General features: G+C 38.6%; 1 protein-coding gene across 3 annotated transcripts in view; it reads left to right on the top strand.

Annotated features, from left to right (window-relative positions):
* Positions 1–16056, top strand: part of ACVR1 (activin A receptor type 1) — a 128075-nt gene that overhangs the window by 97904 nt on the left and 14115 nt on the right. For all 3 annotated transcript variants that reach the window (XM_074336651.1, XM_074336653.1, XM_074336663.1), the window contains 2 exons: positions 6396–6671; positions 10229–10426. In XM_074336651.1, the coding sequence (XP_074192752.1) occupies positions 6396–6671; positions 10229–10426 (474 nt within the window). The remainder of the gene's footprint in view (positions 1–6395; positions 6672–10228; positions 10427–16056) is intronic.

The following is a 16056-nucleotide window of genomic DNA, read 5'->3' as shown; positions in this document are numbered from 1 at the left end:
TGACAGTGGTCCCATAAGATTATAATGACTGAGAAATTCCTATCACCTAAGTGACATCACAGCCATCAAAGTGACATAGTGCAGTGCATTACTCATGTGTTTGTGGTGACGCAGGTGTAAACAAACCTACTGTGTTGCCAGTTTTTAAAAGTATATCATATACAATTATGTGCAGCACATAATACTTAATAATGATAATAAATGACCATGTTAGTGGTTTATGTATTTACTGTACTATACTTTCTATTGTTATTTTAGAGTATACTCTTTCTACTTATAAAAAACAAAAAAAGCTTACTTCAAAACCGTCTGCCATGTTACCCTGAAACAACCTCAAACATCTCATGTTTACTATGTCTCTTGAATTGCATCAGTTTCTCTTGTGTTTGATTTAATCTCATGTTGTTTTATAAATTTAGTGAAGCCCAAGTGTGCAGTGTTTATAAAGTCCACAGTGATGTGCAGTAATGTCCTTGGCTTTCATCTTCACTCAGCACTCATTCACGGACTCACCCAGAGCAACTTTTAGTCCAGCCAGCTCCATTCATGGTCCATGCTCTATGTTGGTGTACCATTTTTTACCTTTTACGTTGTATTTTTACTGTACCTTTTCTACAGTAAAATGTATGCTTAGATATGTTTAGATATATAAATACTTACCATTGTGTTACAGTTGCCTACAGTGTCCAGTACAGTAACATGCTATACAGGTTTGTAGCCTGGTAGCAATAGGCTAGATGATATAGCCTCGGTGTGTAGTAGGCTGTACCATTGAGGATTGTGTAAGTACACTCTATGTGATGTTTGCACAATAACAAAATTGCCTAATGATGCATTTGGAGAAATGCGTTCTTGTTGTTAAATGGTACATGACTGTACTGCCAATTTAGTATTAAATCTGAGTCAAGTTGTCTTGAAATAATGGTTTGACAGTTGTCTAATATGTTGCTTCAACAGTATGGTTGTATGTTCCCTGTCAGAATTGTCTCAGTTTCTGCTGTTGATTTTTCCCCCCTTCCCTTAGCCCTTGGGCCCTAGCCATCACATAAGACTCCTCACTTGTATGATTGCTGATGGTCTCCCCTTTCCAGTCCATCTCTCTACACTGAGTTATCTTCCATTGGGGAGCTGAGATACTTTTGCTCAGAATGTCTTTGATGACTCCCACATGGCCTGCAACGTTTGTGGCTTCTGAGCCTGACATTCCAGACTCTCTCTTTTGGGATCCACGGAGTCTCTGGAGCCTCCTCTACAAATATGCCCACACGCAGCCATTTCTGATATTTGCCATCCCTTGGGATTGCTAAGAATATTAGGGTGTCTGCCTCTGTTCATGTTGTTCTCAATCACGCATTGTCCCCATCCCACCCTCCAACCACCTCTCTTTCCATCAAAACTTCTCAGTTCCCTTCTAGTCCCTCCCAGTAGATTTAATTGTGCTTTTCTGCAGTCCCTCACTCTGTACCTCTGCTCTAACTCTTAAAACGCTCTGCCTTATGTTGCAGTAATGATGGCAATAACAACAGCAATAAGGACTAGTTACTATGCAGTAAGCACTGGTTTAAATGCTGTCTGTGCATTTCCTTATTTAATCTTCATCACGACCATAAGGGTAGGAAGTACTCTTGTTTTCCTAGTTTTATGAGCTAACTGAGGTACACACAGATTAACATCACCCAGCAGGTTGAAGAGTAGAGCTGAGTGAGACTCACACCAGGCAGTCTAACTCTTACCACAGTTCTGTACCCTGCACTCAAGTTGACTAGATGATCATATACTAACAGGGGTGCTTCTTAGTCAGAGTATGAGGTGGAAATTCATCAACAGTCAAAGTGACCCTTAAATGTCCCAGCTTTTCCTCTGACACTGGAATGGACTGAGGTTGAGCACCAGATAAGGCATTGGTTATGTTAGAAGCCATGAGGTACAAGAAGTACTTATCTTTAAACACTAGAATTACTCTTAATGGGCAGATGAACATACGCTAAGAGGCATGAGGATCTGAGACTCATTGAAGGAAGGGCATGTTCAGGTGTCCCCTCTCATTCTCCTGGGGCTCACAGGCTCATTGAGCAAAGTGTTCTAGATAGCACTGTGCTATGCAAATAGTCACTTTATCCATACACTTGAGTTAAATGACCTGTGATAATTGTACAATGAGGACAAGAATTATTTCCATTGATTTTGCTTTCACATTCAGTGCTGAGGACAGTACTATACACATGGTAGGCGCTCAGTACATATTTATTGAATTGGATTTAATCACAAGGGGAATTTGATAGTCACCTTTGCAATAGGATTCATAAGAGAGAAATGAGGTTCTCTTAGTGTAATCACATAAGGCAAAACATTGTCCATTTGTTATTACCTAATGATCCATGGAAATTCTGAATTCATGAGATCTTTCTACCCTCATCATGATTACAGCCAATGAATTGCTCTTATTGGGTAGTCCTTTTAGTTGAGAAAGCTTGTAGAAATGCACAACCTTTTTTTTTGTTGTTGTTGTTGTTGTTCTTTCTCTACTTTACCAGTTTTATGGATGTGGAGACTTTAAGGTTTTCTGTGATTGTCTATTTAAAGAGCTTATTGTGTTTTGAATATCAGATCGTGATTTCTCCCACCCTTGAGTGTTGCTAACTCCCCAAAATACATAAGTTACACACACATACACAAATACACACACATATGCATACATATAAAACTCTGGGCCTTCATTGTTTATCCTCCTAATTGAACTTGTAAAACAGTATCTTTCAAATGGACCGGTTTGGATTTCAACTCTTTTGCTATGTCTGGTACAGAAGTCCACAGATAACGTGAGTAATGGGAGGCTGTGTTGTGTGGTGGCAAGAAGAGTTGTCTGTGAATTTGGGAGACTGATTTCTACTGTCAGCACCATGAGAGGCCCACTGTGTGACTCTGGGCCAAAGGTGTATGTTTCTAAGCATTCTTTTCCTCATCACTAAAACCAAGAAGATTGCATTAACGTGAGAATTTCACTCCAGAGTCTTATTGTACACTCTTTAAAATAGGTGTGGTAAAATACACATAACATGAAATTTACCATTTTCACCATATTAAATAGATCATCTTGCACAAATATCACCACCCTCCATCTTCAGATCTCTGAGATAACCATTTCATCAGTGAGAATTTCTGGACACCCCTGGGAAGTAAAGGAAACCACCCACAAAAAAATTAAATTACAAAATTATTGTGGTTTTGTGTTGTTGGTACAGAGCCAGGAGCTGAAAATTATGGTGGTTTTAATTGAACCCTGAGCTATTTTAAAATATAACAATAACCAAGTATTCTTGAACACTTAATATATATTAGGCATCACATGAAGTACTTTGTATCTAGTAACTCTTTTATTCTCACAGTAACCCTTTGAGACATATGATGATGTTACCCTTATCCTACAACTGAGGAAACCAAGATGGAGATGTTATGTGACTTGTTGCTGGGTTCTGCCCAGCTGGGTGATGGTGGAACCATTATGGGAACCCAGTAGTTTGGCTCTGGGGCCCAACACTCAATCACTGTGCTCCACTGTGTGATGGTCTCACTCCTCGGCTCTCAGAGCCGCCCAGTGTCTGGTTCCTGGGAGAGGGTCAGAAGGGACACTGGTTACCTCACTTAAGATTTTGGATTTTGTTTTAGCTCTTGAGGAGCCTGGGAGGATGACTTTGGCTGTGTCGTTTTCTCTCCCTGTTATGAACACAGGCCAGAGTTCCAGTGCATAGGCGTTACCTGTTCAACCTGTGTGAACAGTAGAGTGCTTTGACTGAAAATGCAAAAATCTTATAAAAATGCTCTAGCAGTTGGAAGAAAATGTAGTAATATAATTGGCACATGAAAGATAAACAGTTAAAAAGAAATCCTGCTTATTTAAAAGTTGTTTTTCCTGAAGGTCTAGAGCGTAATTAATGGGACAGACAAAATCCATCTCTAAGACCTAGAGGGCTTAGGGCAGGTGAGAGAATAAACATTTATTTGTTATTTATTTATTTGTTTATTTAATCAGAGGTTGCTCTCCCTTGAGAAGAGAAATCAGTAGCTACATAAATATGCAGCAGTCATTTAATTTCTTCTGAGTGGTGCTTTTATAGTTGGGGCTATTTACTTCCCCCACCCCTTTCCCCACCTCCCTCCCCACTCCGGTTCAAGCCATTGTTTTCTCAGTCTAGTTGTGTAGCTCTCACCGGCTGCCGGCCACTCACGCTGGCCACCGGCCACTCCTGGCAGCGCACGGTAGCCTACGGCAGCACACAGCAGCCCAGGGCAGCACACAGCAGCCTAGCTCTAGCGAGAGCTGTTTTCAAAATCTTAGCTGTAGATGGCACAGCTCACTGGCCCAAGTGGGAATCGAACTGACGACCTTGGTAGGAGCACAGCGCTCCAACCACCTGAGCCACCGGGCCGGCCCGGGGCTATTTACTTTTGAGAAAAGCATTAAAGATTAATATCATTTGGTTTAAAATGATACAGCAGAAACATTTTTTGAGTAAGAATTACTAATGTCTAAGTACACATTTTGATTCCTACGGTGGCCAGCTAAGGGCCCCAGGAGAAAAACTATGGGGCGACGGACAGATTGGACAGTAGGGAAGGCGTGAGAGACTAAGACTGGCTGTGGGAACTGTTTCACAGGAAGAGAGAGAAAGAGGTAGGAAATCAAGGCATGGAGATGTTATTTGGTTCACTTTGCAGATGTCTCATGGGTACAAATGTCAGATGTCTTTCTCTGAGTAGCGGTCAACCTGTTTGGGGGTGGTATGCTATCGTGGGTAAGAGTATGGGGTTTTAGAACCTGACTGCTAGGGAGCATTAATGACTTAATGTCAGTGATGTCATCTACCTACTTCATGTGGTTGATGGAGGACTGCACGGGAAGTGCTTGGCGCATTGTTAATACTCAATAAGTAAGAGCTGCTTCTCTTGTTGATGAGGATGATGACTAAGTAGGGGGCTTTTCTTGCTGCCCAGAGCTTCCTATGCAAGGTGTGGTGTAGCAGGACAGCTGGCGCCAAACGTGGAGTGGGTGGCAGCACAATAGCTGTGTGATCCATGGCATTTTCTAGCAGCCACTTTATTACTTGTGAAATGAGTACAATGATATCTATCTTACTGGTCTGTTGAGGAAAACTGCATGAGAAAATATATGAAAGTGACATAAGTTTTATAGAAAGTGCTATGTGAGTATAAGGCATTTTATGTATTTTTCTTTTACTTTGTACTTTTGCAAGCCATTTAATTCTTCCTCCATATGTCTTTTTAAAATTTTTATCTTCTATATATATGTCCCAAACTTCACTGCCCATAAGGTTTATACATATGATATATATAATATATACTATATGCTACATAGTATATGTTATAATAATATACATATATTATAAGATGTATTACATATTATAGTAGTACATAATATATACCATATCTAAAAGAATAATTCTAGTAAAGCAGTTCTGTAGCAGAAATGGCAAGCACGTATACCACAATTTATTTCATAGATTAGGAGGTGCCTCTTCTAGAGTTCCTTCAGAATGCTCAAAAGTCTCCACAGGGTATCTAGAAAAATTTCTTCCTACCTCTTCATCTACATCTGTTAACATTTCACTTCTCTTCAAGACCAGTTGTCACTTTTCTAATGGAAGCCTATTGTAACCGCTGTAATTATTATGATTCTTTACTCTGGACTCATGTTGCCCTTTGCAGATATATATTACTGTATGTTTCACATTATATTGTAATTTTTTTTCCTTTTTATATCTGTCTTCATTTCTAGTGAACAAACACGATTATCTTGGTTTTCTTGTGTGGCTGACAAAGAGCGTCATACATGCTTGTTGTATTTGGTTCTTTTTTCTTGTTTGATGAATCTGGACATCATTTAACGTAAAACTCACCTCTTTATTTTACAACTGAGCAGAGAATTCAGAGAGCCTAAATGAATTCCCAGTATTACACAGCAAATCACAGGCAGAGTCAGGACTAGGACACAGATGCCTGAGTTCCAGGGGTTTGTTCTTTTGGGGTAGTTGAGGAATGATCTGTGTGTGCTTGCAATATCAGCGTGATGAAGCATTTGGCACTATCGCTATGGGTAAGCACAAAGACATTTTTCCTGAATCGTAATGCACTGTAAAATAGTTTTTAAAAGGATTATTTTACTATGGTCATACGACATTTTTCTGTTAGTTAACAGTACCCTTTTAAGGAATAACCAAGTCTTTCTCTGTTGATGCTTCTGTAAACCTCCTTTCGTGGCAGTTGGTTAATTATTTTTGTTATAGATGATGTCTACTGTATGGGTCACTATTCCTGGATACTGAAAGTAATAATGTGGAATTCTCACATGTTGGTAATCTTGGTATTGCTCTCTTCAGGTTTCATTGCTTCAGACATGACATCAAGACACTCCAGTACCCAGCTGTGGTTAATCACACATTATCATGAAATGGGATCGTTGTACGACTATCTTCAGCTTACGACTCTGGATACAGTCAGCTGCCTGCGAATTGTGCTATCCATAGCTAGTGGTCTTGCACATTTGCACATAGAGATATTTGGGACCCAAGGGAAACCAGCCATTGCTCATAGAGATTTAAAGAGCAAAAACATCCTGGTTAAGAAGAATGGACAATGTTGCATAGCAGATTTGGGTAAATTTTTACAAATATTTTTTAATTATCGTTTTTATTTTGGTGTATTCCAATGTGTGACCAGATTGCATCGTCTCCTCCCAATGTTTTGTTGGGAAAAATTTCAAGCATGCAGACAAATTGAAAGAATATCGTAGTAAACAACTGTATCCCCACCACCTAGAGTCTCCCATTAACATTTTATTGTTTTTACACGTTATCACATTTTAATCTTTGATACATTTCAAAGCAAATTGCAGACAAAAGATCTCTTCCCTCCAAAGACTTCAGCATGCACACCACTGTATCATTCACTAGAGTTTATTATTTGTCTGTTTTCTTTATAGGTAAAATTTAAATTTCATGTGAAACGCACAAGTCTTAAGTATACATTTTCAGAGTTTTGACAATCCTTATTGAGATACAAACCTTACCCTTATCCTAGACCATCACCTCATGCTCATTCAGTCAGTCCCTGCCTCAGCCCACCCTCAGAGGTGACCATACTGTTGCATTCTAATTTCACAACCCTTTACACAAAGTTGGTGCACATATATAGCATATGGAATAAGTTTGTCTTAAAGTACTTTCTAAAGTTGTTCTTCTGTTATCAAAGCAAAATTATCAATCAGGAAAGAGGAAAAAATTCCAAATCAATTTACATTTGCCCTGCTAGGATACCTCATTGTTATGGTTTTAGAGTAATGCTCAGTGTAGCTTTAATTGCCTTGTAAATAAGTAAGATTATTTTTATTTATAGTGACATTGGATATAAAACCATAATTATTCTAGACCCCTTGAATATTGGCTGAATAATTATGCTGATGAGAACTGAATATTGTAATATTAGTTATTTCTTTCAGTGGATTATTGAAAGTCCTTACTTGATTAAAAAATGGTTTATATTATATTCATATCATTGTAGTTATTAGACTGATAAAGGTGTAAACAATATTAGCTCTAGTTATATAAATGTTGAATTTTATTTTTGTTTGTTTTTAAACACAAAGATTTTGACATGTCAGGAAAATTCATTTCTTTTGAATCCCTCTGAAGCCTTTTCTTTCACCCTATGAAATCATTTTACAATGATTTCTTCCAACTAGAAGAAAAATGTGAGGGTAGTATTGAAAGGGCATAGCCCTCAAGTTTTTTGCGGGCAGTTAGTTGTATTGCAGAAGACTTTTATGGCTGTGACGTAGCGTTTGGAGCGAGGGTCATTTGGGTTTCTAGTTATTTACCCAGTATTTCTGTGCAGGTCTTTTGCCTGCCCTAAGAGCAGATCTGCTTACATTCCATACAGATGTGGGAGGCTTAGCAAGGGGGACCTCAGTGTATGACACTGTACTTCTTTATTGTTTGAAACTCATAATAGTGTCCTTATTTATTGTTTGTGTTACTAAAAATCAATTATGCCTCCCTCACAGGATTCTGATAAGATTTAGAAATTATTATAAATGCTTAGCAAATACTAAGCATTCAAATAGCATCTGCTGTTATCATTCAGTGGTCTAGGGAAGATGGACCCATTGGCTTTGTTTTGTGGGACTTGGTGGGGAGGGAATGGAAGGAGTTTTGCAGTAAGTCCAGATAATTAATTCTTCAACTATATTTCTTTTGGATACATGGATTCATACAAAAATCTGTGTTAATGGGTCATTATTCAGGAGAGTATATTTATAGTACAGGAGACAGCTCCTGTAAGACCACGCTTTGTATGTAGTTTTTCACTTTATACCCAGAAATTAAGGATCATTTGTTAGAAATCGTATTGTATTAATATTCCAAAAATACCAGTATTCTATTTATTTTTCCAACTTTTCATTATAAAGAAATTCAAACATACAGAAAGGTTGAAAGGACAGTGTAATGATCATTCATATCTACAACTCCCACATTCAACAATTCTTAAAATTTTGCCATACTTCCTTTGTATGTGGCTGTGTATATATATTTGCTAATTCATTTGAAAATAAGATGCAAACCTCATAACACTACTCCTAAATACTTCAGCATGCATCCCCAAAAATACTTTAAAATGTGTCTCCTGCATAATCACAGTTTATCACACCTAAAAGTTATCAATTATTCTTTTAATATCACTTAATATTTATTTTTCAGATTTTTCCAGTTTTTTCAAACAACTTAGCCAAGGTTCAAACATTGCATTTGGTTGTTTTGTCTCTTTATTAGTGTAGCTATTATCTATTACTGGGTAACAAATTACCTCTAAAAGTTAACAGCTTAAAATAACACAAATTATCTCACACAGTCCTCTGCACGTCAGCAATCTTGGAACAACTTAGGTGTGTGGTCTGGTTCGTCAATATTTTGTTTGATAGTCCAGTCTACACTCAAGGCATGGGGAATTGAGCTTCGCCTCTTGAAGGGAGAAGTTTCAAAAAACATACAGACATATTTTTAAACCACCACAGCTACGTAGTATCTCCATGTTCTAATTACACTGCATCTTTTTTATGTTATTTTGACTCTTTGGTTCTGAAAATGGTGGAGAGGAACATATGATTTGAAAAATGTTCACAGTGGCCATAGACTCTTGGGGTTGATGATAAAAAATAAGGGAAAGAGGAACCAGTCTGATTTTGTCGAATGCAGTTGCAGATAGCTTTGCTAATTATTCAGGCTGAGGTAACATGTGCTATCTCCCTGGCATTATATGATGTGGTTATCCCACACATTCAAAGCAATGGAGGGGAAGAGAAGCATTCTCCATAGATGGCTCGAGGGATCTCCAAAGGATCATTGGGTTGCAAAGGTTTCAGGGGCTGCTTGCTCCACTTTCACATTTTTCATTGTTTTGAGTGTTAACAAGAATCATTCTCCCTTGCTCTGCGTATGCATCAAAAAGTAATTCCATTTGCAAATAAACTATACACATATCAAATAAACTTTACATGTACCATTCCCATGGTCTGAGGAATTTGGAAATAAGTCATGGTTTTAGAAAGAGTGCTTCAAAACCATTTAACATGAAAGTTGTGCTTTGAATGGAGGTCCAGTTTAATGTCCCCTGTGCACGTGACTATAGAGAAAGGCCTGTGGGTTTTGTCACCGTTATTGTTCAGGTAAGTAGCTCTTCAGGGATGAAGCAGTGCCTGTAGTAGTCGGCCCTTTAGGTAAATTACTCAAATTCTGTCTCACACTTTGAAATGTGTGTTTGCAGACTAGTGGGAGCTATGGTGGAGCTTGAGAGCATAATTTGCTTCTTGTTAAGCCACTCTGAGGCTCCCATGTTACATGTGAGACTGTTTTCCTGTGGACTTCAAACACCAGCCCCATCTTTGTTTGGTACATTAGTTTATCATTTACCTAGAACCTTTTGTCTCAGTCATTCATATGTAAACCCAATAGCTTCAGAATGTTTCTGGCAATAGTCCTTTTTCTTGCTGTCACAGATACCAATCCCACCCGGCATTCCAGAGATTACTCTGGATGTAAAGCAGCAGTGACCATGGGTACCACAAGAGGGCGTTTTTGGCTGGGGTTGGTTTAAAATTCTGCAGCAGTTCTCTGTGAAAAAGGAAGTGAGCTGGTTGACACTGTTGTTTTCCTTTTAGGCCTGGCTGTCATGCATTCCCAGAGCACCAATCAGCTTGACGTGGGGAACAACCCTCGTGTGGGCACCAAACGCTACATGGCCCCCGAAGTTCTAGATGAAACCATCCAGGTGGATTGTTTTGATTCGTACAAGAGAGTCGATATTTGGGCTTTTGGACTTGTCTTGTGGGAAGTGGCCAGGCGGATGGTGAGCAATGGTAGGTATCTGATTGAATACAAGATCTTCTTTGTCTAAATCCTGTTGCTTCTGCTACCCTTAGAAGGGCAAAAGGAATATTTAAGTCCACATTGTTCCTTGAATCCTACTTGTCAAGATGTCGGCATTTATACTTGATATGGCTGGTAGGTGGAATGCAATGGCATTATATTTTAACTACACAAGAGGAAAAGGTGGTTGAAAAAGACTATTTCTGGAAGAGACTAGTTATTCCTTGGGTTTTTCTTTTGATTGGTCCATATTTCATTTCCTCTTACCTTCCTCCATCTTCCTATTCTGCCTTTCTTCCCACCCTCCCTCCTACTTGGCTCTTCTCACAAGTGAGATTTTAATGTGAGGAGAATGCTCAAGTAAATCTAAGGCTGAAGTCTGCTATTTTAGATCTTTTTACTTCTTAAGATTGGATTATTGAGAAAGGCTCAAGTTGTACATGCAGAATTCATCTTTATACGAAGTAGGCGGTACCTTCTGAATAAGTGAAGTTTAAATTCAGGAAGCCCTGAGTAGGTGGCTCATGCTGATACTCTCAAAAGTAAGTTTTGTGAAATGGTATTACCTGAGCAGTTAGGGAAGCATATGTCAATCATTTTTACTGGAGTCACCTGTAATAAACTCTTAACTCTTGTCTTTTACTCTTATCTTTCATGTACCCAAATCAGCTACAAATATATTGTTGAACTTTACTTTTAGTGCATTGTATACCTAAAGCACTAAGTATACGCTTTCAAATTGAACATGCCCCATCTACCCACAAAGCGATTCGTATAGCAGAATCTCTGAATTGACTAAATCACCCTCTTCACAACTGGAAATACATTCACAACTGAAAATCTTATTTCACAGAGAATATGTCTGAAATTGTTCCAAGAAAAAAAGACATTGCTGTATATTTATAGTAATACACATTTTCAAAAGATAACTTCACCTTTCTGTGACCCATTGGAATCCTGGAGTTGAAGTATGAAAGAAATAACGCATGAAATCTGTAACATCTGTGCGTCATCCCACCTGCCACTGATTATTTTCTTGTGAGAATTAAGATTCTTGGGACACTCATAATCTTCATGAATAACTCAGCTAGAGAATAGAAGTTTCCGTGAGGGAAGTGGAATTGTGGGTAATTTAATATACAGTTGACCCTTGAACAATGTGGTGGGTCAGAGCACCAACTCCCATGCAGTCAAAAATCCAAATCTAACTTTTGACTCCTCAAAAACTTAATTATAGTCCTTCAGTATCCGTGGGGTTCCAGGACCCTTCTTGGATACCAAATCCACAGATGCTTGGGTCCCTTACATAAAATGGCACAGATCTGTGCACAGCTCTCCACACCCATGGATCAAAAATACTGTTTTCCATCTGCGGTTGGTTAAATCCATGGATGTGAAACCCAGGGATACGGAGGACCAACTTTATATTTATTGAAAAAAAATCTGTGTATAAGTGGACTCACACAGTTAAAACCCATGTTGTTCAAAGGTCAACTGTCATTTTTGTCTGCAATAATTAAAATTGGCATGCCTTCATGGTAGCTATTTTTACCCCCCCCAACAGCCGAGTGTGTCTGCTTTTGACAAAACTCTCTAAGGGTATCAAAGCCAATGTTTCAGATTAAACGTAAACATACATACATTATAACCTGACAGTTGTTTCAAACTGTTTTTTTTTTTTGATGGAGTCCTGAACGTTTTCTTGGTAATTCTTTCTCAATCGTTGGGAGCTACTGACATGCATTTTGTACCACTCATGCGCCTTGAGAATTGTTTGCAACAGAAGGATTGTTTTGCTGATTTGTAAAATTCTGACCTTTGCCTGAAATTGCACTTTGGCTTCATTTCTCCATCGCCCTCCCCAATAATTCTCGAGCACCTTGGAACTGAAAAATCTAATCCTAATGAGTTTATCTTAACGGACAATTTAGAGAAGAATTGGTATCATAATAAACTATGTGATGGGGAACTTGCCCCTGACTAAGAGAAAGCTAATATTCCAAGGCCAGGATCCCGCTGTGGGAGTGCTGGAGCGGTTCCAATCCAGGCTACAGGATGAAAGGAGAGCGTGGCAGAAACTTGGGGTTTGGGCCGTGTAAGAACTCATGTTGCAAACTAGTTCCTCGTGTCACAGGCATAAAAACCAAATGGCTTTTAAAGATCAGCTGTGATTAATAGTTCAGTGTGAAATGAGAGTCATCAGTTTAAACTTTAGCTCAACAAATGGTAGTTTGCTTGATCTATCCCCTGTTTAACGTGATTTTTGAAAAAAAGAATTATTCAGGGTAGAAGAAAATGTTCTTTGATTTATTGATCTCCTCTTTGTGTCATCATTTAGATTATTCTCAGTTCCTAAAATTTTGTGGGTTGAACTTATGCCTGTGGTATGGTGTGATTTTTAGAGGGAGATAAGGGTATGTCATGTCTTATTTGAAATCAGCTACTGTCCCTTAGTGATTAATTTGGTATTTTCTCTGCTCTTTCTCTAGTTCCTCTTCTCATATAAATGTTCACGTGCTTACATGCACACCACACATGTACATGCACAGAGAAATGTTTTTCTAAACTTAAACTTGAACATGTTCCAGGCTGCTGGCAAGCCTATTTTATTAGTATTAACATCTTAGTTATTACTACCCCAAAACAGAAATTAATAGAAAGAAAAGTAAGAAACATTTTGCCCTTACATTCCAATATTCATTTTTTTCCACTTCTTTATATTTTTGACTCAGTTGTAAGCATAGTATAGATATAATTCTGTATCATCTTTTTCATTTGTGTTCTTTTTAATTAATTTAAATTTTTTTTATTTTTTATAAATTTTACTGGGGAATAGTGTGTTTCTCCAGGGCCCATCAGCTCCAAGTCATTGTCCTTCAATCTAGTTGTGGAGGGCACAGCTCAGCTCCAAGTCCAGTTGCCATTTTCAATCTTTAGTTACAGGGGACACAGTCCACCATCCCATGTGGGAATTGAACCAGCAACCTTGTTGTTGAGAGCTCGCGCTCTAACCAACTGAGCCATCCAGCTGCCCCTCATTTGTGTGTTTTTTAATGTTGTGAAATAGTCTGTTTTTATTTTAAATGATCACATGATAATTTTACTAACTTACTGATTTCCATATTGTTAGACATTCTGTCTTTTCCATTTGGGGCCTATAGTAGACATCTTTGTTCATATAACATTTTCATTTGGGGAATTAATTCTTAATCTGAAAAAAAATACTAGACTTAATGGGTCAAAGACTATGGATGTTTTTATGGCTTGACACATATTGCCAAATCGCTTTCCATGAGAGTTGTACTAATTTACAATATCCCACTCTCTCCAGGGTGTCATGTACCTATTTCTTACAAACTTCAGGAACTATCATTTAAAAAAAATAAAAAATAATAAATAAATAAATAAATAAATATATATATATATATTTTTTTTTTTTGAAATTATTGCATACAAAATGAACCTCATTTAAATATATGAATATCTTAGGGAGGTCATTATAATTATGCATCCTTTGAGTTCCTGAGTCCATTATAAAAATTGATAACCCAGTAGTGCTCCTGGAGCAACATGATCCTCAGGGGGACTATGAGTATAACAATTTGTTGCATTTTGTACTTTTTATTGGAATTTTACATTTATTTGCTACTAATAATAAACCACATGCTGTTTCTGTACAGGAAATGAGAGTTATATCTATTTTCACATTTGAAAATGTCTCAGTAGCATCTTTTGGAATTTCCTTGTTGTGATTAATTTGTCACTCAATTTGGAATTGCTAGAAAGGAAAATGGTTTTGTCACCTTTCTTCTGTGAATTTTTTATATGTACTGAAGGTAGAGTTTGTTGGGATCAAAGGTTCTTAAACTGGGCTGTGCACCAGAACCACCTAGAAACACAGAGTGCTGGGCCCACCCTCCGAGTTTCTGATTCAGTAGATCTGGGGTTGGACCAAGAATGTTCCTTTCTAACAGGGCCCCAGGTGGTGCTGCTGCTGCTGGATCAGGGACTGTACTCCTGAGATCTCTTGTTAAAACAGAGTATGTTAAATCAGTGTCACCCAGGCCAGGAAATAAAGACTGCCCCCAGGATGCCAACAGAGCCTGTCCAAACAGGATATCCATGACTTGTGTCCCGATGCTGCAGGTGAAATTTGCTTTTTCTCTTTCAGGCTTCAGGGTGGTCCATTTCCCCCTTAAAGAGTCTTAGGCTTTAGCCTTTCTAGATTTTTGTTACTTCTCGGGTGGTAGTCTTCTTTCCCTCCTTGTATAGTTCTGCAGACACATTTGTTTCTGGTTACCTGAATTCAACAGTGCAGTGTGAGGAAAGAACTTTATGTGGGGATTCTGTAGATGAATGGGTACATCCTAACTGGAGGTTTGTGCCATTTAGCTGTGGTCTGATCAGAAATGTTTAATAGCGCCTTCCAAGCATCCCACAGCATGTTCCCTCTTGAGTTCAGAAGTCCTTTCTCTGGAACCTCAGCCTTCGGTGTTAGACTTTGTTTGGATCCCTGTTGGTTGCTCCAATATATCTGCTTATGGATTTAAGAGCTAAATAATCTTGACTGTCCGTCTGCCAGCACATCTTTGACTATAGCATCAGATGAGCAGCATGAGCCTGTTACCTCAGGGGGCTCCTGGTTTATTGTATATATTAACACAAAAGAAGTTTCATTGTGATTTAAATGTCATAGAAATTTGTCATTTCAGTGACAGATACACTTCACTATTATCAGTAGCCCAGTGATTCTTCAAAGTACCCAGAGAAAATCCAGTGCTAGGGGAACAATGAAAAATCCAGTGCTAGGGTTCCCATCAGAATAGACACGAGAATTTCTGAAAAGGCAGTGTACCCAGATTGTACAGGCAAACACATGTAGAACATAGGACAGATATGTTCATGTGTCATGTTTGGTTGCCACACCCATGTTGTGGTATGTTCCTGTCTTTCCTTGCTGTTGGCTCCCCTTAGGGCCAAAGCACTGCATAGGTAACCTATATTATCACATATGTGATACCTGCCCTCTGTGCAGTTGTACAGAGCTTCTCCTGGGCCCGCCACAGACAGAGAACAGTAATCATTAACATTCCAAGCTCTGAAATCATACTCTGACACCATCACTTAACGAGTACGTAAGTTTCATCGTCCAAACAATAGTGATATAATAGCATCCACTTTCACGAGTTGTGATGACTAAATGAGGTAAGTATGTAAGCACCCAGTGCGTGCCTGGCATTTTAAGTGCTCCATAACACAGCCGTGGGTGGTGTTCCTTTGGGAATGAGTGGTGGAGGCCACTCGTGTGCTTGCAGATGTCAGTTTCCCTTCCCCCACCTCTCCTTATGCCAGTCCTTCACTCTGATACTGCATTTGTTTCCCTCCTGTGCCCACAGGAGGGCTGTGTGGACAAACTTGTTTCACTGTTACTGGCTTTGATTATTTTGTGATGGAATCCAATGTTAAAATGTGTCAAAATGAATTTGTAGCTCAGAAAATTCTAGCTTGGTTTAGCTGTATCTCTTAAGGGGTGGGGACTAAGAAACACTTGTTAATAAGCTTATGTTTGGCACACACACTTTGAAAAAAACCATCTTCTAATTAATCCTTGGCTTGCCAG

This window comes from Rhinolophus sinicus, linkage group LG01 (assembly GCF_036562045.2).
Source record: "Rhinolophus sinicus isolate RSC01 linkage group LG01, ASM3656204v1, whole genome shotgun sequence".
Taxonomy (NCBI): domain Eukaryota; kingdom Metazoa; phylum Chordata; class Mammalia; order Chiroptera; family Rhinolophidae; genus Rhinolophus; species Rhinolophus sinicus.
Note: the sequence above shows the minus strand (reverse complement) of the source record. Positions and strands in the feature narration are given on the sequence as shown.